The 25,373-nt window shown below is 45.3% G+C and overlaps 1 protein-coding gene across 1 annotated transcript in view; it reads right to left on the bottom strand.

Annotated features, from left to right (window-relative positions):
* The window catches only part of col14a1a (collagen, type XIV, alpha 1a), a 189,829-nt gene that overhangs the window by 103,264 nt on the left and 61,192 nt on the right, over positions 1-25,373 (bottom strand). The window contains exons 6-16 of the mRNA XM_037537030.1: positions 20,959-21,117; positions 17,896-18,015; positions 17,510-17,674; positions 16,830-16,991; positions 16,290-16,444; positions 12,962-13,091; positions 10,213-10,355; positions 9,553-9,682; positions 8,474-8,613; positions 7,174-7,300; positions 4,711-4,850 (exon numbers count right to left, since the gene is read on the bottom strand). Coding sequence (XP_037392927.1) covers positions 4,711-4,850; positions 7,174-7,300; positions 8,474-8,613; positions 9,553-9,682; positions 10,213-10,355; positions 12,962-13,091; positions 16,290-16,444; positions 16,830-16,991; positions 17,510-17,674; positions 17,896-18,015; positions 20,959-21,117 — 1,571 coding nt within the window. The remainder of the gene's footprint in view (positions 1-4,710; positions 4,851-7,173; positions 7,301-8,473; positions 8,614-9,552; positions 9,683-10,212; positions 10,356-12,961; positions 13,092-16,289; positions 16,445-16,829; positions 16,992-17,509; positions 17,675-17,895; positions 18,016-20,958; positions 21,118-25,373) is intronic.

The following is a 25,373-nucleotide window of genomic DNA, read 5'->3' as shown; positions in this document are numbered from 1 at the left end:
CATCACATCACTCCACCAACACACCACATCACGTCACTCCACCAACACACCACATCACGTCACTCCACCAACACACCACATCACGTCACTCCACCAACACACCACGTCACTCCACCAACACACCACGTCACTCCACCAACACACCACATCACTCCACCAACACACCACATCACACCATCAAACCACTACATCACACCATCAAACCACCATGTCACACCACCAACACACCACATCACGTCACACCACCAACACACCACATCACGTCACTCCACCAACACACCACGTCACTCCACCAACACACCACGTCACTCCACCAACACACCACGTCACTCCACCAACACACCACGTCACTCCACCAACACACCACATCACACCACCAAAACACCAACACACCACGTCACACCACCAAAACACTACATCACAACATCAAACCACCAACACACCACGTCACACCACCAAAACACTACATCACACCATCAAACCACCAACACACCATGTCACACCATCAAAACACCACATCACACCACCAAAACACTACATCACACCATCAAATCACCAACACACCACATCACACCATCAAAACACCACGTCACGCCACCAACACACCACGTCACTCCACCAACACACCACGTCACACCACCAAAACACTACGTCACACCACCAAAACACTACGTCACACCACCAAAACACTACATCACACCATCAAATCACCAACACACCATGTCACACCATCAAAACACCATGTCACACCACCAAAACACTACATCACACCACCAAAACACTACATCACACCATCAAACCACCAACACACCATATCACTCCACCAAAACAACACGTCACTCCACCAACACACCACACCACACCATCAAAACACCACACCACACCATCAAAACACCACATCACACCATCAAAACACCATGTCAGTCCACCAACACACCACATCACACTATCAAAACACCACATCACACCATCAAAACACCATGTCACACCATCACACCACACCATCAAAACACCACACCACACCATCAAAACACCACATCAGATCGTCGCACCAAGTCACATTACAAAGCATGTCCCAGATCTTGAAACACCACAATAGAATAGTATCACAGCAGTTTTGTGATAATATCTCATGTTGGATCCTACAGCAACCCTTCCCAATAGATCCAGCCACTTTCTGTAGGAGGTGTTATCAGTGGTGTGGTCGACGCGAATACGCACACATACAGTTCTGCTTTTAGTGAAAGCAGAAGGCAGGTGTGGCTGTGAGCGTTTTGGGGGGATTTTTGTTGGGGCCTGTCTGTGTCCACGGCTGTGGGTCATGGAGCTGCGGTGCCGTTCCAGCCGAGCACTCAGTGTGGCGTTATTATCTGCTCCACTGGCTCCCCGTAAACATATCGACCCGCAGTGCTATCTGTAAAGAACAGCTGGACTGACTCCCGGCCAGTCATAAAACCTCCCGATGCATTTTGCTTCATAAACACGTTCGCACACATTACAGCCAGACTCACACAGAGACACGGCCGGATCCCTGGAACCTATACCGAATGCCAGCCACCTCTGGTTCAAGGCAAAGTTACAGATCGAGTTTTATTATGTGGTGACTGTCTGTCCAGAAGACATAATACATATGGATCTATGTATAACACAGAATCAGAAATCAGATCAGGGTTAATGTAGCCGATGCTTTTAACTTACAAGAAAAATCACTTTCAACTATTGTTAATTCAAAATGAATTAACTGCTGTTAATTAATGCTGGTCTCTTGGGGCCCCCCCCTAGTCGCTGAAAGCTTTCTCTGCATGGGTGGAGCTGACTGCACATCAAACGTACTCCAACAAACAATCAACACTACTGTAGTAATCAGAACCATTACTTACTAAAGACAATGAAGAACCATCTTCTAAGACTGGTTCTCCATAGGTTATACTATCTGCCCTGAAAAATCAAATATCCACAATTGTCATGGAGGTTTATAGTCCAGATTTTGATTATATGGTTTAGTGGACTGGAGTTACGAGGCGTAACGTGGTCAATAGAATGGTCAACAGAAGTCAATAGTCACCCAAATCTTTTCTGTAAATACAGAAGCTCAAACCTCATCCAGCTCTTCATTATCTTCTTGTCAATCAGCCGAGACACGTTTGGTGTTTGAAGTTTGCTTCAAATATAAAGAATTCAAATAAGAAGCTAGAGAACAGAAGCCAACTTCATCTTCAAGTGTCAAAGCATGTGGAGTCGTTCACTGTCTTTCATAGCCAACTCTATTGTTAAGAAGAGCCATTTGGTCCTTTCAACGAAAATCAAACCACCTTGGGAGCCACAACACTATGTCCATTTTACCATCTTGACTCACTCTGCTCTGTTCTAAGCTTCAGCTCAGCTATAGCTGCTTTTCTCGCATCTCCAGCAGGAAACGTTTCCGCAGAAGCAGGAACAGTTTCTTGTGAAACATCTCTCGACTTTCAACGGCTTACGAAGCTGAAGTCGCTTCTCATTTGCCAGCTTCTCGTTCAGATTTTCCCGTTCCACCTTAAACGGCACCTGAGGTGACAGCATATAACTGCTGCACCATTTAAGGCGGAATCGAAGAATTCGAATGAGAAGCGACTTCAGTTTCACGTGTTTAGTGTTTCAGTTTCTTGTTGCAGATTAAACGGATCAGGAAACCAGCTGGAGTGACTATAAACACTTATCAGTCCATTAATCTCCAAATTATCGATGTCCGTCTTAAATCTCTCTCTTTGCCGTTTCGTAGCTACTAGCTGGACGAGACTGTTGTCTGTGTTGCTATGGTGACCAGCCGTCTGGGCTGATCTTCAGGGTTAAAGGGTGAATCAGCAGTTCTACATTAACTCCAGCGTTTAAGACCATTTACTGTTAAACTGTGTTGAAGGATCAGCAGAGCTTTATTTTACTGTAGAGGAGGATTATTTTATTATTACCTACTGATCTGATTCAGCTGTGGAGCCACGACAGGGCAGTTAAAGAGCCGCATATTAGACTTGATTATGTAGTTTCTGATACTGTGTGACTCACGTTATCTAACAACATGGATTAAATATGTCATCATAGCCAAACAGCGTATTTTGTTCCATGCATTATTAGCTGCAGTAGCCTTGTAGCTCCAGTACTAACACTAAAGAGCCTGCATTTGGGTTAAAGTGGAAGGTTGAGGGGTAAATATGAGCCAAACTTGGGCTTTTCTTGGTACATTAGAGCTGAGACACATGAACCCGAGCGACTGATCTCAGAGTTCGGGGTAAATTACGACACTACACGGTCATTCTTAATGAACAGTGACAGAACTGGTGAATGTGTCCAGTTCAGACTGAGGTTTATAGGCCGTACTGGCTGATTTATAAATGAGACTCGAGCAGCTCATAAAAGTTTCTTCCTGTCAAAACAGTTTTCACCTTTCTAAGGGGGAAGAATGGCGATGAGAGCCGCACGGATGAGCGATAAAGACAAGCTGCCAAGCGCTTTAAAGAACACACCGAGACCAGAACAATGGGGACGGAAGGGAAGCGGCACTGTCTGCAGGAGGATGCAGTCTGAACCCGATTCTGCCTGAAGAGTAAAACATTCCGTTTGAAGTCGCTCCGTCTTTCGCAGGGAGTTAATGAAGCCACCGCAGTGAGCGGAGTGAGCTGGAATACGATTGGCTGTGAGCTCTGACGGAGACGCGCCGCGCTGTAAAATCCATCCATCATATTTTACGCATCACCTGGAGAGACGAATTACAGCTGACTTGATCTCCTGAATGCTGAGCCGCTCTGAAACTCAAACACAGCTCACCACGTCTGGAGAGTTCAGAGGAAGGACATTCAATCTGTCCTCCCTCAGCGCGGCAGACATCGGTTTAGACCCGTGACCGCTCTCACGGCTGCCTTTACCGTGGTCAGTGATTAGTGACCAGTTCATGTGCATCGTTTAATTATGGACTTTGCCCAGCAATGCACGACTACATCGCTATCCAAGTTATTTTATTCTTTTCCTGCCTGATTTTTTTCTGCGTAACTCGTCCTGCAGTAAATATCGACACCATTCCAAATCCCGATTGTAGCAATGGAATTTTGCTAAATTTGTTTTCCATAGAAATGAATGAGGTGAAAGATTCCATGATAATCTGCCGTACTTCTGATTGGCCGAAAGACACTGTTTCAATGACACTATCTCAGGGCAGGCCCCCGAGCACAAGTTCACTGTTGTCCTGACCCGCACTCATCTGCTTGTCTTTTATTCCATCCCTCGTTCCTCCCATAGAGTCCTATACATTTTTCGCCCCCAACCCAGCCCTAATTTTTTTCAGTACATGTACTCACTCAGGGCAGGTCCCCAACCTCTAATCCACAGCCAGACTGTCCCACACTCCTTGGATACCATAGCAACTGCCTAGCAACACCATAGCAACCACCTCAGGTACCATGGCGACCACCAAGCCACACCTTAGAAACTACCTGTGGTAGCATAGCAACCACCTAGCAACACCTTAGCAACCACCTGGGAAACCATGGCAACCGCCTAGCAACCACCTGGGATACAATACCAAACCCCAAGCAACAGCTTTTGCCAGCTGGTTTTGTCAAATTTTTTTAAGTAAATACTACAGTGGACTAAATCCTTCACTTAATTATATAACGGGAAGCGTTTATGACCATTAAAGTGTGTGAAGGCAGAATCAGTCCAAACTCCGAGCTGCAGTCTGACCTCTTCACTGTCCGCCTCTCCGAAGGGGCTCCAGACCAGTTTATAGAGCACCACTCCGTCCGCAGGCTGTGCCCAGCTCACCCGGAAACTCTCCACCGTCACTTCACTGATCCTGAGGGTCAGCGGGGCCGGAACGTGCTCTGGTGGACACGGAACAGGCATGCTGTCAGATTCACCACATAAAAAAAACTACTTTAATCTTTATTTGGGAAACTTTGCTTTCACTTTTCAGCTGTTCCAAATGTTTTTGTTACTAAAACTCTGTGTGGAGGGATTTTTCTCCAAGTTTTCCCCCAATTTAGTCATATCCGGTTCCACCCACTAGCTGGAACTCCCACAAACATGCAATACCACCAACGCTAGAAGGGTGAAGACAAACACAGGCTTCCTCCAAGACCTATAAAGCACCACTGCAACTCCTGTTCTACAGAGGAACCCTTTTGCTTCTGATATGAAGATCCGGAGAACCTTTTAGAGGCATAAAGAACCTTCATATGACATAAGGGTTCTCTACCAGTTTAACAGTTCTTTCTAGAACCTGCACATGTGTACAATGCCAACAACACGTTCCAAAAAAGTCGGGACGGGGTCTGTTTACCGCTGTGTCCATCACCTCGTCAGTGTTTGGGAACTGAGGAGATGCTGCTGTAGCTCTGAAAGGGAAATGTCTTCTGTTCTTGTCTGATTCAGGATTTCAGCTGCTCATCAGTTTCAGGGGCTCATTTGTCATATTTTTTTTTGCTGCTGTAATACATGAAGAATGTGGTTTTACATCGTCTTGCTGAAATAATCACAGCCTTCCCTGAAAAAGACGTCGTCTGGACGGCAGCAGATGTTGATAAAACATGTAAATATCATTCAGCTTTAATGGCGCCTTCACAGATGAGCACGTCACCCAGGCCATGAGCACTAATGCCCCCTAAACCATCATGAAGACTGGCTTTAGAACTGAGCACTGATAACAAACTGGGTGGTCTTCAGCCTGGAGGACACAGTGTCCATGATTTCCTAAAGAATTTCAGATGTTGATCCGTCGGACCGACTGACACTTTTCCACTTCCCCTCAGTCCATTTTAAATGAGCTCAGGCCCAGAGAAGGTGGCAGCGTTTCTGGATCCTGTTTATATTTGGGTTCTTCTTTGTGTTTTAGAGTTTAACAGCGTTTGTGGATGCAGTGATGAACTGTGTTCACAGACAGTGGTTTTCAGAAGTGTTTCTGAGCCCATGCAGTGATTTCCACTACAGAATCATGTCTGTTTTTAATGCAGTGCTGCCTGAGGGCCCAAAGATCACGGCCAGCAGATACTGGTGTTCAGCCTCGTCCCTCACAGACAGAGATTTCTCCAGAGTCTCTGAGTCTTTAATGATATTCTGCACCGTAGACGATGAAAAGCAGAAGCTCTTTGCTGTTTTATGTTGAGGAACGTTCTTCTTGAGTTGTTGCTCTATTTGATGGTCCAGTCTTTCACAGAGTGGTGACCCCTCCTCCTCTTTACTTCTGAAAGACTCTGCCTCTCTGAGATGCTCTTTATACCCAGTCATGTTACTGACCTGTTGCCAATCAACCACCAGGTGTTTTTTTTTTTAGTATTACAGAACTTTACCAGCCTTTTGTTCCCCCAACTGTTTTGGAACATGTCACTGGCATCAATTCAAAATGGGCAAATATTTTTCAAATAACAATAAAATTTCTCAGTTTCAACATTTGTTATGTTGTCTTTGCACCACTTTCAATGAAATACAAGGTTTAAATAGTTTTCACATAATTGCATTTAGTTTTTATTTACATTTTGCACAGCGTCACAACTTTTTTGGAAATGGGGTTGTATTTTAGTTTCTGATTTTCCTCTAAAGTGAGTGTGTCTGGCCCTGTGCCGAGAGCTCTTTGTGGCTCCTGTGTAAGAGTGAAGGTGTTTGACAGTCGGCGTGGATCTGCTGTAAACACGTCTGCATGGTTCTGCAGTTCCAGCTGAGCGATAAACTCGCTCTGTGACTCCATTACAGCCACGTTGGCTCGAACGCAGGCCGCTTATGAGAATCAGTCGGACGGAGTTTGGCCGTCAGTAACGCTCCTCTCGCTGACACAGCACACATATTTACTGCTGCACCGACTTTTAAAGACATCAGAGCACTTCACACATTCCAGTGTGCTATCAGATTACTGCAGCGACAGGGCCGGACCACCCTACAGCAGGCTGAGCCCACAGCTGTGAGTGCGTTTACATGCACTCGATAATCCGATCATAATCACATTTCTGCAGGTATCTGATTACTCAAATGCTCATGTAAATGATTTCTTAGATAAGTCCAGAAGTCTGATAAAGAAATCAGATAAAGAGGCTGGATTTGAGCTCAGTAATCAGATTTCTCAGTGCATGCGAGCTCTTACTCTGATTTCTTTCATATGTCTCAGTCTGACCATGTGACGACCGTACCGGAAATAAGCGAACACTCTGATCTTACTGGTGCTGAAGCCTCCGTTGAGAGGTTCCGACTGGCCCTGGTCGTAGACAGCGAACACGGCCGCGGTGTATTCTGTCACAGAGTCCAGATCCTTCAGGTAAATGCTAGTGACCGGCCCCACCTCCACCTGGTCCACAACACAGAGATACTGTTTAACACACTCACTCACGTTTACTGACTGATCAAACAGCTGACACGGAACATATACAAGTCAAGTGTTAGGCTGCGTTCACATTTCCAGGCTGAAGTGGCTCAAATCAGATTTTCCCCCTAATCTGAATCAGATCTGGTGTTTTCAGGGCTGTGTGGACGCAAATCTGATCTTTTCAAATCCGACCTGAGCCACTTTCATATGTGGTCCTAGATGGGATGCGTATCCGATTCGTGGCCGTTTGACCTTAATGTGACGCTCAGATAGGAATTCATGCTCTTTTTCCATCCTTCAGAGTTACTCTGGCAGCAGCGCCGCACAGACGTTAAAGCCTGTAAACGGTGGAAAAGCAGCTCATCTCACCTTTTCCTCCTCCGTCTGGCTCTAATAATGAAGCTGAGAGCTGATCAGAGTTAATGATCTTCTCAGCGAAGCTCGTTCTGCTCGTTAGTTTGTGCGGATGATGCAGTGATTCAGTCACATGACGTCACTGAGTAGGAGGAGCTCATGAGGGTCAGTTCAGGAGCTGGTTCATCACATTAATGACCGATTTGAGTCGCTGACCTAAACGAGGGCGAACCGTCGAGTCAGAGAGATCAGATCTGAGTAAAAAATACGGATTTGAGAAACGAGGCTTGTAACGTGAACGTAGCTTTAAAAGCACTGTGCACACACACTATATTGCCAAAAGTATTTGGTCGCCTGGCTTCACATGCATATGAACTTGAGTGACATCCCATTCTTAATCCATAGGGTTTAATATGATGTCAGCCCACCCTTTGCAGCTATAACAGCTTCAGCTCTTCTGGGAAGGCTTTCCACAAGTGTTAGGAGTGTGTTTATGGGAATTTTTCACCGTTTTTCCAGAAGCACATTTGTGAGGGGTACAAAAAAATGAATGTTACCCTTTGAGTCCTTGATGATAAAAACATTACTGTAATTTTGATAAAGAGATTTTTATGTTTATACATCTTCTGAGCATGGCACCTGTCCTTTACACTGTGCTTCAACCGTTCATGATGACTGACCAATAGAAATCCTCCAAAATTCGCTTAAAATGAATTCCCTGTTCATTCAATGACATTAATATTTAAGAATGTTTTTGCTGTGAATTTACCATTTAGACAGTGATGCTGTATTAGAGCTTACCTCATTACTCTGGACCCCACTGGTCTTGACATACATCACACGGTAGCCTTTGACCCTGTCTGAGGGCGCCTCCCACTTGAGCCGGACAGAGCTGTGGTCAACCTCGGTGACACGCAGATTCCGAGGCGGCTTCAGAGACACTGAACATACACAACCCATCAAAATTAGGCCTAAAGACGCTCTCAAACAGTTGGTGTAGGTGACCGTACATGTGAGTGTAGGTGTGGGTGTAGATGTGAATGTAGGTGTAAGTGATGGTGTAGGTGTCAGTGTAGGCATAGGTGTAAGTGTGAGTGTAGGTAGGTGTAGATGCATATATGTGTGTGTGTGTGTGTGTGTGTGTGTGTGTGTGTGTGTGTGTGTGTGTGTGTGTGTGTAAGTGTAGGTGTTGCTGTAGGTTGTGAGCGTAGGTATATGTTTAGATGTGAGTGTAGATGTGGGTATAGGTGTAAGTGATGGTGTAGATGTGACTGTAGATGTAGGTGTGGGTGTGAATATAGGTGTAAGTGATGGTGTACGTGTCAGTGTAGGCATAGGTGTAAGTGTGAGTGTAGGTAGGTGTAGAGCGCAGGTGTTGCTGTAGGTGTGAGCGTAGGTGTGGGTGTAGATGTGAGTGTAGGTGTTGCTGTATGTATAGGTGTGAGTGTTAGTGTAGGCGTTGATGTCGGTGTGGGTATAGGTGTGAGTATAGGTGTTGCTGTAAGTGTGGGAGTAGGCATGAGTGTAGGTGTTCCTGTAGGCATTGGTGTAGGTGTTGGTGCAAGTGTAGGTGTAGCTGTGATTGTGAGTGGAGGTGTTGGTGGAGGTGTGAGTGCAGGTGTCAGTGTAGGTGTAGGTATGGGTGTAGGTATGAGTGTACATGTTGGTGTAGGTGTAAGTACAGGTATGAATGTAGGTGTAAGTGTTGGTGTAGGTATGGGTGTAGGTATGAGTGTACATGTTGGTGTAGGTGTAAGTACAGGTATGAATGTAGGTGTAAGCGTTGGTGTAGGTGTCAATGTAGGCATAGGTGTAAGTGTGAGTGTAGGTAGGTGTAGGTGAGGGTGTAGTTGTAGGTGTAGGTGCACTGGAGCACTAACAGGTGGTGTCCTGCGCTGTAGCAGGGTCGCTGGCCTCCTCTCCGAACATGGCATACACTGTAACTGTATATTCTGTATCAGGACTCAAACCCACCAGCTCCAGGTCCGTCACAGTCTCGCCCACTTTAACCTGCATCCAGTAGAACATCTGCATTACCTTCAGAGTGACAGCTCCATTAATGAGGCTGAGGAAGATTCACTCAGCCAGTAAGAGTCAATAAGAGTGTCAGCATATGCCGCAACAGGTGTGAGAGCGTTGACTACGTGGACTCGAGTCAGTGAGTGCGGTTCAAAGTTGCAATTCATTGTAATTTATTTTTATGACATGTTATGAATGAGCCTGTAGATGCCTAATAACATGACATTCATAGGAAGTGTCACCGAAATTTCTTCTTAAGAACGATTGGTGAATGAGGCCCATTGCGCCGATTGTGCTGGATGGATCTGAATTCACGCCAAATACCGACTCTAAACCATCTGGAACTGTCGTGGTGGAAGACTGTCGTTTTTTATCATCATCAGTCTACGACACACTTCAGTTCGAGGCTGTTGTTGTACGTTTAGACGAGTTTAATGATCTCAGAGCTGCAGGACGAGCTGATCATCTGCAGCATCTCTGTATCTGAGCAGCCTCAGAAACGTATCCTGATGGTGTCATACCTCCGTCTCGTCGATGGACTCGCTGCTCAGAGGAGCGTACAGCACCATGTACCCAGAAGCGCCATCTGCAGCCCTCCAACGAGCACGCATGGAGCTATGGGTAACGTCATACAGCTCCAGACCACCGACCATTGGCAGGGCCACTAAACACACACACACACACACACACACACACACACACACAGACTTTAGCTGAGACAGCAGGAGTGTAAATTTGTGACCTCACAACTATCTTAAAAGGGTTCTTCATCTCTCTTTTAGCTGCTATTGATGCACCAGTGTGGAAACCATGGGATACCTGATACATACATTATATGGACAAAAGTATTGGGACACACCTCTTAATCACTGAATTCAGGTGTTTCATTCAGTCTCATTGCCGCAGGTGCATAAAGTCAAAGCACCCAGTCCTGTAGCCTGCCTTTACACACATTAGTGAAAGAATGGGTTTAAAGCGCTCCCTGAGTTCCATTACAGCAAGTCAGTTAGTGAAATTTCTTCCCTCCTAGATTCTCCACGACCAGCTGTGAGTGGTATTGTTGAGAAGTGGAAATCTTTAGGAACCACAGCGACTCGGCCACGAAGAGTCAGACCGCGTGAAGTTAGAGAGCGAGTCGTCGGGTTCGGAGGAGGACAGAGCATAAAAGTCCCCAATGCTCTGCAGATCATTTACATTTATATTTACGGCATTGGGCTGACGCTCTTATCCAGAGCGACTTACAGTTGGATCATTTTACACAGGTAGGCCAAGGCGGTGTTGGGAGTCTTGCCCAAGGACTCTCATTGGTTTAGTGTAGGGTGTTTACCCAGGTGGGGATTGAACCCCAGTCTACAGCATAGAAGGCAGAGGTCAGTAACTGCAGTTCAAAGGAGTTCAAACCTCCTTAACATCAGCAAAAAACGCGTGCTGGGAACTTCGTTGCAGGGTTTCCATAGCCGAGCATCTGCATGCTGGAGGTTAGGGAGCCAGCCCTGTGAGCAGAAGGACGCCGGTTCGATCCCCTCAGCCGACAGCCCATGACTGATGTGCCCTTGAGCAAGACACCTCACCCCCAACTGCTCCCCGGAGGCTGTGGATAGGGCTCCCCGCCGCTCCGGGCAAGTGTGCTCACTGCCCCCTAGTGTGTGTGTTCACTAGTGTGTATGTGGTGTTTCACTGCATTGATGGGTTAAAGGAGGAGGTCTAATTCCTCTGTGTGTAAAACACAGTTGGCCAATGGTTCTGAAATCTATCTGTCCATCACCAAGCACAATAATAAGCACCTGATGCCAGTCAGACTTTTGTCCATACAGTGTATCAGTCGGATCTAAAGAGTCAAATTTTTTTGAAAGGAACTAATGCTGATCCTGATATGAATCATATTCTCAAACCATCTTATTCAGTTCAATTTGATTGCTCTGATTTGAGAATTTTCAAAAATACACTGAAAAGCTTTGCTTTGGGCCAGAAATGAAAAATGTATCCATATAACATTATAACATTCAATACTTTCTTATACAGCCCTTATAAATATACATGTATTTATTCATTATATCATTATAACGAATTATAATTTATTCTAACATTTCTCTATGAATATAGTCCAGATCAATGCATTACGACAGAGATTCATTCATTTTTTGCCTTGTTACTTTTCACATAATCATTATTACTGTCGTATATTATTATTATTATTATTATTTCTATTATTATTATTATTATTATTATTTTATTAGAAGAAGAATCAGTGGTTGAGTTCTGAGTGCGTATGGGTCATTCTACAGAAACGGCCATTTTTCTGTCCCTAGCGTTTACAGATATATTACACTTGAAAAACCTATTAGGGTTACAGCGTATTTACATTTTAAAATCAAATCATAAGTTATTTGAACTATTTCACCTTCTTGAGCCTCAGTTTATCAATATTGGTTTATAAATCAATCGTATAGAATCCAAGCACCACAGAAGAGCTCGTCCTCACAGTCGTGTGTGAAGGCTGAGGCCACGTTTTGAGGTAAAAACACATTTTTCTGCTATTTTAACTGCAATAATCTCTACATGACTGATTTAAATGGCATAAAGAAAACAAAAGCCAAATAAATGTTATAAAATATATAATAAAAGTCCCCAGGAGTCGAGTCACTGGTGTTACTGCGTCTCTTATTCTGAAATAAAAGTCACGCCGATGACGTCACTCGACCTCCTTTGACCTGTTTTCTGAGGATCTATGGAGAAAAGCTCATGGTGAGTCCACTGTGTCTCTCAGTTCTCAGAGATCTTCTCATTCAGCTCATGATCTCATATGAAGCTTCTAGCTGACATCACTGGTGTGACCGACTTTATTCTGAGGTCACTGTGGAAAAATAGAAAATATATGGATTAAATTCCATATTTTAGTGGACGTTCCCTGATGGATCCCATGTGGTTTGATGTTCTGTGAAATGCATTGATCATTAAAAACGTCTCTGGTGTTTCCTTCATTATGAGGAACACAGATGACGGTCAGTCACACCAGTGACTCCTATGGAGAGACAGGAAAGTGGACGTTTCTGTAGAATGACCCTCGTATGCATGTGAAGATGAATTATAAAGGACTGCGTGTGTGTTTGAGTGTGTGTGAGTGAGTGAGTGAGTGAGTGAGTGAGTGAGTGAGTGAGTGAGTGAGTGAGTGAGTGAGTGAGTGAGTGAGTGAGTGAGTGAGTGAGTGAGTGAGTGAGTGAGTGAGTGAGTGAGAGAGAGAGAGAGAGAGAGAGAGAGAATGTGACTCACAGGTGGTCTCACTGCCCCGGAGCCCCTCGCTGGCGGAGGCTGAGTAAACAGCAAACACAGCGATCTCATACTCAGTCAGAGAGCTTAGATTTTCCACAACGGCCGAAGTCTCTGAACCGTCCACCACCACCTACACACACACACACACACACACACACGTAGTTAAATATACACATTTATAAACTCATCTCAGTGCTTTTTGATACCTGTTAGAATGAATAAATACTCAGTTAACCATGAGAAAGAAGGACTTCAGCTGATTTTAACAACTGATATTAAATGAAATTAATTCAACATCAAACGGAGAAGCACATTTGCGAACATGTTTGATTATCCAAAAATCCCTGAGGGATCAAATCTGCAGGTTGCTACTAAAAGGTTGGACCCCCTTTTGCCTTCAGAACTGTCTTAATTCTTCGTGCCAGACTTTCAACAAGGTGTTGGAAACGTTCCTCAGAGATTCTGGTTGGTTATTTCAGTTCCTGTTGCCTTTCTATCATCTGGAACCAGTCTGCCCGTTCTCCTCTGACCTCTCACATCAACAAGGCATTTTTGTCCACACAACTGACCGCTCACTGGATGTTTCCTCTTTTTCTGACTGTTCTCTGTAAACCCTAGAGATGGTTGTGTGTGAAAATCCCAGCAGATCAGCAGTTTCTGAAATACTCAGACCAGCCCGTCTGGCACCAACAACCACGCCACGTTCAAAGCCCCTTAAATCCCCTTTCTTCCCCGTTCTGATGCTCGGTCTGCACTTCAGCAGGTCGTCTTGACCACCTCTACATGCCTGAATGCAGTGAGCTGCGGCCGTGTGATTGGCTGATTAGCTATTTGTGTTAACAAGCGTCTGAACATTATTCATTTTCTTCTGGTCCTGCCCCATCATTAGTGTTCTCTCCAGCGACTCTGCCTCTGTTTATCTTATAGTTATGCATTACTTTTTTGTGTAATACACTACTTTTTTCAGTAATGACCCCCACACGGTCTCTTAAAGGTTTGCCTTGTTAAAGCTTTGATAAATATCTGATGAGACATATGAGCTGAGAGGGCACTAAACTGCAGGACAGACGGTCTTCAGGACTCGTTCGTCTGACCCTAATTAGAGCAGAGTCTTTAACGAAGCATGAAAACAGAGCTGGTACATGAAGAGCAGAGTGTGAAGAAGACCCTGAGCAGAAATCAGCACTACTGCACTTTAAACAGGTGCTCTCAGACAGGTCAGGTCTGTTTTTGGCCATTTCCTAAACAGCTGCTAACGACTCCTGAAAAGACCAGACTAAACGCCGAGCCTGAAGCCTTCACTTCACTGACCTAGACAGATGTTTCATTTGATCACAGTGACTCATCAGAGAGAAACAGGGTGCAGAACAAGATGGTCTGAACTTGTTTAACCTTTTCTACACCACAGTCCCATTAACGGCACACTTCCGTCAATTCTGCATCAAATCATCCAGTAATCGAAGCAATACCCCATTGAAAAGCTGGGAATCTCAGGATTTGATTCCTGCAAACCATTTTGTGGAATGTTATTCACAGCAGTTACGATCATCTCATTTGCAACATAAGCACCAAATCAGCCAGCGCCTAGCAAATCTGTGGTCCTTTCCTTCAAAGGCTCACTGCTCTCCAGTGGGCGAAATAGTCTTGGTACTTGGTAGAGGGGGTCCCATGTGGACTGGCTGCTCCAGCGTTGGAGAACTGCTAACTTACTCACTCATAGCGGCGCTAATGCTTCAGCAAAATGTTTGGTTTATCAATCCTTTTTCAAATCCTTTGAGAAATGAGGAACAGTCACTCTTCCCTCCAAACTCTTGGGAAACTAGGCAAGTTTTCAGGTTTACAGATCTGCTGCAGCTCTCTGTAACTTTTTTTTCTAAGGAATCTGGGCAGAGTTGCAGTTTCTAGACTATGAAGGACCAACTGGGTGAACCAGTCTGCGACTGCGCCACCCTGAGGTAGAGCAGCGCTGCAGGTCTAATAAGTTAAGAACTCTAAAGACTAAAGAAGAAGCTGCAAATTGTGAAGTAGGATTAAAAATGCGCTTTCCCTGAATCTGTATTTGAGTGTCTATTTTTTGACCTAACGAATTCAGCCGCTCCCAGGCCAACTTAGATGTAATCCCTCCAGGGTGACCCCAGGGTCCCATCCCAGTAGGCAGTGCCAGGTAAACCCCCAGTGGGAAAACATCCAGAACCACCTTAACTGGCTTCTCTCACTCCTCTACTCTGAGCTCCTTCCGGATGTCTGAGCTTCTGCTGCCTGTATTTGTGGTCTCATTCTTTCGGTCATTACCCAAAGCTCATGACCACAGGTGAGGGTCAGGATGTAAACAGAGAGCTTTGGCTTATGGCTCAGCTCCCTCTTCACCACTACAGTCCAGTAGTGACCACACGACTGCTGCCGCCTGTCCAACCCTTCGGCCAATCTCACCACCTCTCTTTCTATCACCTGCGAACAAGACCCCGAGACACTTAAACTCCCCCACCTGGGGCAGGCCCTCTCCCCTTACCTGGAGTGGCCGTGCCATCCTTTTCCGGGCTAGGACCGTGGATGCATCACTTCATAACAAGTCATTAATAAGACATTCAAGGGGTCTAAGCAATGGATTAGGGTGTTCTGGGAGGTCCAGCACCCCTTAATTATCTCTTGGACTTCACAAGTGTCTCAAAATTGAAATGGTCTGATAACATGGCAAGAGTCAGAGATCAGTTTAGAGATCTATGACTCAAGAGGAAATGAACTTCTCTGTACTAATCTCTGTTACTCTGAGTCAGAAATTCAGAGAGTTATTCTGAAAAGCTTTGAGGGTTTCCTTTCAAATGACACCAAGATCATAACTGTAGCCCAGAGTATGTGGGAACAGCGCCCCCTGTACTTTGGGTACACCACTTTCGGCAAGAGTAGGACCACAGTTAACAGGTAGATAGATGGATGGATGGATGGATGGATGGATGGATGGATGGATGGATGGATGGATGGATGGATGGATGGATGGATTGATAGGTAGGTTCAGTGTAAGTGCAGAGAGACTCTGAATATGAATCTGCTCTCAGAAGTAGAAGGTTATAGTTGCAGCTCACAGAAGGTGAAGATTTCTGATAAAGAAAATGGCTCATTATATTTTCCTCTCTCATGTAAAGTATCTCCTCTTCTACCTACAGACACAAACGTGGTTTAGAATCTGCTCTTTCCACAGTTTCTCCACTTCCTTCAGTGAAGTACGAGTCAGACATAATTAAAGAAGACGTAAGAAGAGTGGTTTATCAGACGTAAACATGAGTGAAGCTTGAAGTTCCTGAGAAAGTGCTGAGAGGAATCAGGTGGTCACCTCCTCTGGTCGGCCTCCTTTGGATGGATAATAAATCACGCGGTATTTCTCCACCCTGCCCGGAGCGGCGGTCCAGGACACACGGAAACTTCGGGCTGTTACCTCAGACGTCTGCAGGTTCTCAGGAGCACCCTCTGACTCCTCAGGAACCAGATCTACTCAGAGAGGAACAGTCAGAGACTCACAGCACTGAGACTGACCAGTTTATAATCAGTCAGTTTTATAATCAGAGTTCATTTATAATCAGAGTCAGTTTTAAAATCAGAGTCAGTTTTAAAATCAGAGTCAGTTTTATAATCAGAGTCAATGTTATAATCAGAGTCAATGTTATAATCAGAGTCAGTGTTATAATCAGAGTCCGTTTATAATCAGAGTCCGTTTATAATCAGAGTCCGTTTATAATCAGAGTCAGTTTTAAAATCAGAGTCAGTGTTATAATCAGAGTCAGTGTTATAATCAGAGTCCGTTTTATAATCAGAGACAGTTTAATAATCAGAGACAGTTTAATAATCAGAGTCAGTTTTATGATATTATACTCACTTCTGATCTCTTTGTCTTGCTGCTCTACTCCATCACACACAGTTCGAGTCAGACCTTCCACGATTGTGTTCATGATGCTGAAATCAGCCACGTTATAGACGTGTGTGTGATCAGGTTCAGAGGCAATGACCTTCAACTCGTTTTCATCAGCGTTCTTCACCCCTACACACACACACGCGCACACACGCGCACACACGCGCACAGAGTTCAGCTGCTACTCTTACAGTGTTGTTCCACTGGACAGTGTGACACAGTGAGGTTACTAATCCCTGATCATGTGACCTGTGCAGTACCTGAGTGAGTACCTGAGCTTGTTACCGGTTACCGCCTACTTTCACAGGTTCCACTGAGTGATGGTAAACAGACCCTGAAGTTAAGGGCAGACAGTTCTGGGCTCAGATTAATGACCCTACTGTTCCTCTGTCTGGAGGAAAAACACTTTCAGTGGACAGGATGAACCTCGCTTCACCCAGCGGTACGGAGGACTGTAGTGGACTGTAGTGGACTGTAGTGGACTGTGTGTTTAAACCCTCTCATCTACATGCCGGTCTCGAACATGCTTACTTAACTTTCGCTTGGAATACATGCAGAAGAACTCGAAATCATGGAAAAATCACAAGAAATAAAAAGAAATAAAAACAAAATAATGGAAATTCAACAGGAAGCATGGGAAATCATACCGACGGCAAACAGTTCCACCCCAGCATCCCTCAGGCTCTGTGCAGGAACATCAACCGCATCCTGGGATTTTCCATCAGTGATAAGGATTCCGATTTTGGGAACGTTGCTTCGAGACCCAGATTCTGGTTTGAAGCTGTTCTTCAGAATGTATGTAAGGGCCAGACCTACACACACACACACACACACACACACACACACACACACAGTGATAAAAAACATTTTCCATTTTGCAGAAGTATCTACAGAAGTCCCAGGATGAACTCACAGTCTCCTCACCGACTGACAGATAAGCAAGACAAAGGCTCTTTTCCATCTGCTTTTATTCTACAAACATCAGCCAGGTTTTGTTCTAAGAGGACAGAACAGAAACAGGACGCTGTTCTACCTGTGAGCGTGTTTCCTCCTTTATATGGCAGGTTCTTGACGGCATCAATCACGGCGTCTATAGTGGTGAAGGTGTTCAGATGCCACTCAATCCTGGGATCTCCACTGTATTGAGCCAATCCTGAGCATTAGAAACAAACACTGTCAACTAAAACTGTCAAACTGACACTGCTACACTAACACTGTCACACTGACACTGTCACACTGACACTGCTACACTGACACTGCTACACTGACACTGTCACACTGACACTGTCACACTGACACTGTCGAACTGACACTGCTACACTAACACTGTCACACTGACACTGTCACACTGACACTGCTACACTAACACTGTCACACTGACACTGTCACACTGACACTGCTACACTGACACTGCTACACTGACACTGTCACACTGACACTGTCACACTGACACTGTCGAACTGACACTGCTACACTAACACTGTCACACTGACACTGTCGAACTGACACTGCTACACTAACACTGTCACACTGACACTGTCACACTGACACTGCTACACTGACACTGTCACACTGACACTGTCACACTGACACTGTCACACTGACACTGTCACACTGACACTGTCACACTGACACTGTCGAACTGACACTGCTACACTGACACTGCTACACTGACACTGTCACACTGACACTGTCACACTGACACTGTCACACTGACACAGTCACACTGACACACTGACACTGCTACACTGACACTGTCACACTGACACTGTCGAACTGACACTGCTACACTGACACTGCTACACTGACACTGCTACACTGACACTGCTACACTAACACTGTCACACTGACACTGTCACACTGACACTGCTACACTAACACTGTCACACTAACACTGTCACACTGACACTGTCGAACTGACACTGCTACACTGACACTGCTACACTGACACTGCTACACTGACACTGCTACACTAACACTGTCACACTGACACTGTCACACTGACACTGCTACACTAACACTGTCACACTAACACTGTCACACTGACACTGTCACACTGACACTGTCACACTGACACTGTCACACTGACACTGTCGAACTGACACTGCTACACTGACACTGCTACACTGACACTGTCACACTGACACTGTCACACTGACACTGTCACACTGACACAGTCACACTGACACACTGACACTGCTACACTGACACTGTCACACTGACACTGTCGAACTGACACTGCTACACTAACACTGTCACACTGACACTGTCGAACTGACACTGCTACACTAACACTGTCACACTGACACTGTCACACTGACACTGTCACACTGACACTGTCACACTGACACTGTCACACTGACACTGTCACACTGACACTGTCACACTGACACTGTCGAACTGACACTGCTACACTGACACTGTCACACTGACACTGTCACACTGACACTGTCACACTGACACAGTCACACTGACACACTGACACTGCTACACTGACACTGTCACACTGACACTGTCGAACTGACACTGCTACACTGACACTGCTACACTGACACTGCTACACTGACACTGCTACACTGACACTGCTACACTGACACTGTCAAACTGACACTGTCAAACTGACACTGTCAAACTGACACTGCTACACTGACACTGTCAAACTGACACTGTCAAACTGACACTGTCAAACTGACACTGTCAAACTGACACTGCTACACTAACACTGCTACACTAACACTGCTACACTAACACTGCCACACTGACACTGTCACACTAACACTGTCACACTAACACTGTCACACTAACACTGTCACACTAACACTGTGACACTGACACTGTGACACTGACACTGTCAAACTGACACTGTCACACTAACACTGTCACACTAACACTGTCACACTAACACTGTCACACTAACACTGTCAAACTGACACTGCTACACTAACACTGCTACACTAACACTGCTACACTGACACTGTCACACTGACACTGTCACACTGACACTGTCACACTGACACTGTTACATGAACACTGCCAAACTAACACTGTCACACTAACACTGTCACACTAACACTGTCACACTAACACTGTCACACTAACACTGTCAAACTAATGCTGTTACAGTAACACTGTCAAACTGACACTCTTACACTAACACTGCTACACTAACACTGTCACACTAACACTGTCAAACTAATGCTGTTACAGTAACACTGTCAAACTGACACTGTTACACTAACACTGTCAAAGTTACACTAACACTGTCAAACTGACACCGTTACACTAACACTGTCAAACTAACATTGTCACACTAACACTGTCACACTGACACTCTTACACTAACACTGCTACACTAACACTGTCACACTAACACTGTCAAACTAATGCTGTTACAGTAACACTGTCAAACTGACACTGTTACACTAACACTGTCAAAGTTACACTAACACTGTCAAACTGACACCGTTACACTAACACTGTCAAACTAACATTGTCACACTAACACTGTCACACTGACACTCTTACACTAACACTGTCACACTAACACTGTCACACTAACACTGTCACACTAATGCTGTTACAGTAACACTGTCAAACTGACACTGTTACACTAACACTGTCAAAGTTACACTAACACTGTCAAACTGACACCGTTACACTAACACTGTCAAACTAACATTGTCACACTAACACTGTTACACTAACACTGTCAAACTGACACCGTTACACTAACACTGTCACACTAACACTGTCAAACTGACACCGTTACACTAACACTGTCAAACTGACACCGTTACACTAACACTGTCAAACTGACACTGTTACACTAACACTGCCACACTAACACTGTCACACTGACACTGTCAAACTAACGCTGTCACACTAACACTGTTACACTAACACTGTCACACTAACACTGTCAAAGTTACACTAACACTTACATTAACACTGTTAAAGTAACCTGGTTAAACTAACATATTGAAACAGTAAAAACAGCCTCAGACTCGTCCACTGTGGTCATTAATCACCCTCAGATATCAGAACACTGAGTAACTGAGTTGAGGCAGTTCAGAGACAGTAGGATAAACATTCGCACCTATACGGACTTTATCAATCCCAACATCAAAGGCATTGACCAGGTTTTCCAGGAAGGTGCGCACCAGACGGAAGTTTAACCTTCCGATACTCCAGGAGCCGTCGACCAGGACCACAATGTCTGCCACCGCCGGGGCTGTACACACGAACTGCTCCGCCGCTGAGTGACCAGAATCAGAGAAAATCAGCACGGTCACTGTTAATTCAAGGAGAGGAGACTGACAGAGAGACGGCAGCCACGGATCTTTAGGCGAGAAAGAAGATCGAGGCCCGACAGGAAAATGATTACTTAATAATTTAAAAGGAAGAGAGTGGCAGCTGTGACTGGCAGGACTTAACAAACAAATAAATAAACAAACCAGGGAAAGTTTAGATTTAGCAGATGCAGTTTGAGGCTTTTTTTTTCAAACAGGAGATGCAAAAAAGTCTCTGGGAGTCTCTGAGAGGAGAAACGACTTTATTACATCAGTTTGTCATCAGATGAAAAAGGCAATACAAAACAATGATCTGTGAGGATAATAAGACTCAGACTCAGAGGAGACAACTCCCCTCCACTGGAACACCACAGACTGTTAAAACCCACTCGGAACACTCCTCACACACTGAACACACTCCAGACATACTGCTCACACACTCCTCACACACTGAACACACTCCTCACACACTGAACACACTCCAGACATACTGCTCACACACTCCATCTCACACCCAGCATGGGAGAGTTCAGCATTAACTGCCTGCTGATGGCAGAGTATCATGTAAAGGAAGCATTGATGATAAATTTCACATATTTGTGAAGGAGATCAGTTTCCTAAAAAATGGACCTCAGTGAAATCCTGATCCTGGTTACGGCTCAGCGCGCAGCCGCTCCTCAGTAAATCTCGCCACGCTGGAGCTCCTCTGTGCCATAAACACACAGGTTTTGGACGTTAGCAGTGACGGATGGGCTCTCAGTGGAGGCCGTAAATCTGAGGAGTGCAGAAACTCTGCGCTCTGTTTGTGGTGCGAGAAGAAGCTGTATTCCTCCTTCAACCGTTCACTTCTTTACACAGCAACACCATGTGCCTCCACACTGATCTGCAGCAGCACCTCCATCCCTCTGTTCCTGGAGAAACTCAGATTCTGTATATCATGAAGACTCAAAGCCTGAAATCCAGCATATGGACAAAAAAAAGCCACAGTAAGAGTGACACTGCACAAACGACACGTCACCACAAACGACACGTCACCACAAACGACACGTCACCACAAACGTCACGTCACCACAAACGTCAAAACACCACAAACGTCACGTCACCACAAACGTCACGTCACCACAAACGTCACGTCACCACAAACGACACGTCACCACAAACGACACGTCACCACAAACGTCAAAACACCACAAACGTCACGTCACCACAAACGACACATCACCACAAACGTCAAAACACCACATACGTTGCGTGACCACAAACGTCATGTGACCACAAAGGTCACATCACAACAAACGTCACCACAAACGACACGTCACCACAAACGTCACGTCACCACAAACGTCACGTCACCACAAACGTCACGTCACTACAAACGTCAAAACACCACAAACGACACGTCACCACAAACGTCAAAACACCACAAACGTCACCACAAACGTCAAAACACCACAAACGTCACCACAAACGTCACGTCACCACAAACGTCAAAACACCACAAACGTCAAAACACCACAAACGTCACGTCACCACAAACGTCACGTCACCACAAACGTCAAAACACCACAAACGACACGTCACCACAAACGTCACGTCACTACAAACGTCAAAACACCACAAACGACACGTCACCACAAACGTCAAAACACCACAAACGTCACCACAAACGTCACGTCACCACAAACGTCACGTCACCACAAACGTCACGTCACCACAAACGTCAAAACACCACAAACGTCACGTCACCACAAACGACACATCACCACAAACGTCAAAACACCACAAACGTCACGTCACCACAAACGTCATGTGACCACAAAGGTCACATCACAACAAACGTCACCACAAACGACACGTCACCACAAACGTCACGTCACCACAAACGACACATCACCACAAACGACACGTCACCACAAACGTCAAAACACCACAAACGTCACGTCACCACAAACGACACGTCACCACAAACGACACGTCACCACAAACGTCAAAACACCACAAACGTCACGTCACCACAAACGTCAAAACACCACAAACGACACGTCACCACAAATGACACGTCACCACAAACGTCACGTCACCACAAACGTCACGTCACCACAAACGTCACGTCACCACAAACGTCACCACAAACATCACGTCACCACAAACGTCACGTCACGACAAACGTCACGTCACGACAAACGTCACGTCACCATAAACATCACATCACCATAAACGTCACGTCACCAGGACAGAGTCCTCAGTTTTAACCAGACCGTCACTGGAGTCACCATCACTCGAGTCACCGTCACTGGTGTTACACCACATTCCTACAACACCAGTGACTGTAAAATATGTTTGGATTAAGCTTTTGTTTTCTAGCATATATGATACTAGGAGATGTTAATGGACATATTAAGGTTTTTTAGTTGGAGAATTTATCACAATAAACATGATGCATCTTTACGTCTCCCAGCCTGGAGCCCCAGTAACGTGTGCAGAATGCTGAGCTCTCACAAACGAGCTCACTGCGCTCAGCGGTCAGCGAGAAACGCTCAAAGCCTGCCCTGTGTCGGCGCATAATCAATCACTAGCTTTTCAAAACGGGATTTACATATTTATAGTCAAGAAATGGAGAAAGAGCCACACGCCAAAAGAAAACACTGGAGCCAGAAGTTAAATCAATCAGCGGAGCAGCTTTGAGCGAGGGTCAGTAATTCAGCCGCCACTGCAGGAAACGCTCAATAAGAGCTCATTCACTGCCTGAAGGCTCTTTAATTAACTGCTGCGTCTCCTAATTCTTCACTACCCATTTATATCAACCAACCCGAGGCGAACACACTGCGCCACTAAAGCCTGCAAGCCTTAAAGCCACAGTTCCACCACAATGGCACGTAAATGGGGCAGCCATTTTGGGGAGGTCAACGTCGCTGCTGGACTGCATTCAGTGTCATTACAGAGCGGCAGCTTCAGAAAGATACTGTCCACAATTCCACTATTTCAGGAATATCGCTCTCAGAAAGCGGGATAGGATTATATAACGGAGGGAACGCAGTGACCCCCACTCATGCCTGTGTGATGTTTATGTGTAGATATGGCCGTGTGGTCAGTGAGGCCCAGAGAACCTGTTGGTGGGATTGTTTCTCCTCTGGTTTTATATGAAGCTTATTTCTTTTAATGGTCTATTCAGGGGGTCTTAACTTTATGTGCTAGTTATTTATTTACAGTGATGGTTAAATGTAGTAATCTGTGTAGATGTTCAGAATAGATTAACCTTCTTACACTGAGCTCAAGCTGGCTTCTTATTTCCCAGCTTCTTGTTTGAATTTTCTCGCTTCACCTTAAATGGTGCAGCTTCAGGCACCCGAAAGTGACCGCTGCGCCATTTAAGGTGGAACGGGTCCTTCTTACTGTGTTTGGGGGGTTTATTTTATGTTTATCTGTATTAAGATCAGAAGTGATTCACTCCCTGATGGATTTGCTGATGTTTGTGTTTGTGTTTGGCTCTAAATTCGGTTTTTAACGTCCGGTACTGACTGAGCACTTTCCTGCTGGTCTGGACGCTAATTATCACGGTCAGTTATTAAGGTAAGGAAAGCCGCCGAGAGCAGCAGTGCAGTCTGGATTAATCTGAGTCTGAGGATTATAACAGCAGATTAGGTGAAAATCGGTTGAGTAATAATGAAGGCCGATTTAATCCTGAGGCTCATCGCCTCTCAATACAAGCGGATCTGGTCCGCTCCAATGTGGTGGACGCGCAGACGTATCGCCTCCCATAGAGAACAACAGACAACGCGGGATCTAGGGATGAATATCTATGGCTATAACTAAACAGGCAAATACCAGACACGTCTCAGCTGACCTACATGCAGTAAAGTGGGGGGGGTGTTTAAGGGACCAGCCTTCATCTACTTTCCACACAAAATACTCCAGAGAGAGTCAGAAGAGTGAGCTTGATGGTGAGCGAGAGTCTTCAGCGCTGATGAACTCTGAGGCTGTCCTGCTTTATCAGGATGTGGAGCGTGATGGTGATTGCGCTGGTGGGAATGAGTGCAGAGAAATCCACCATCGATTGACTCTAATCCCTCAGTGCCTCCGCGCTCTGCTACTGAGAACATCTCACCATCACAAGGTCACACATTGAGGAGGGTGAACATGCTCCATTATATCCCACGTATGATCACTGTGTTAGTGTTAAAACATACTGGAAGTGTTCAAAAAGCCCTGAAATCATTTCACC

This window comes from Pygocentrus nattereri, chromosome 3, assembly GCF_015220715.1.
Source record: "Pygocentrus nattereri isolate fPygNat1 chromosome 3, fPygNat1.pri, whole genome shotgun sequence".
NCBI classification, from domain to species: Eukaryota; Metazoa; Chordata; class Actinopteri; order Characiformes; family Serrasalmidae; genus Pygocentrus; species Pygocentrus nattereri.
This window is presented reverse-complemented; position numbering and strand designations above follow the sequence as displayed.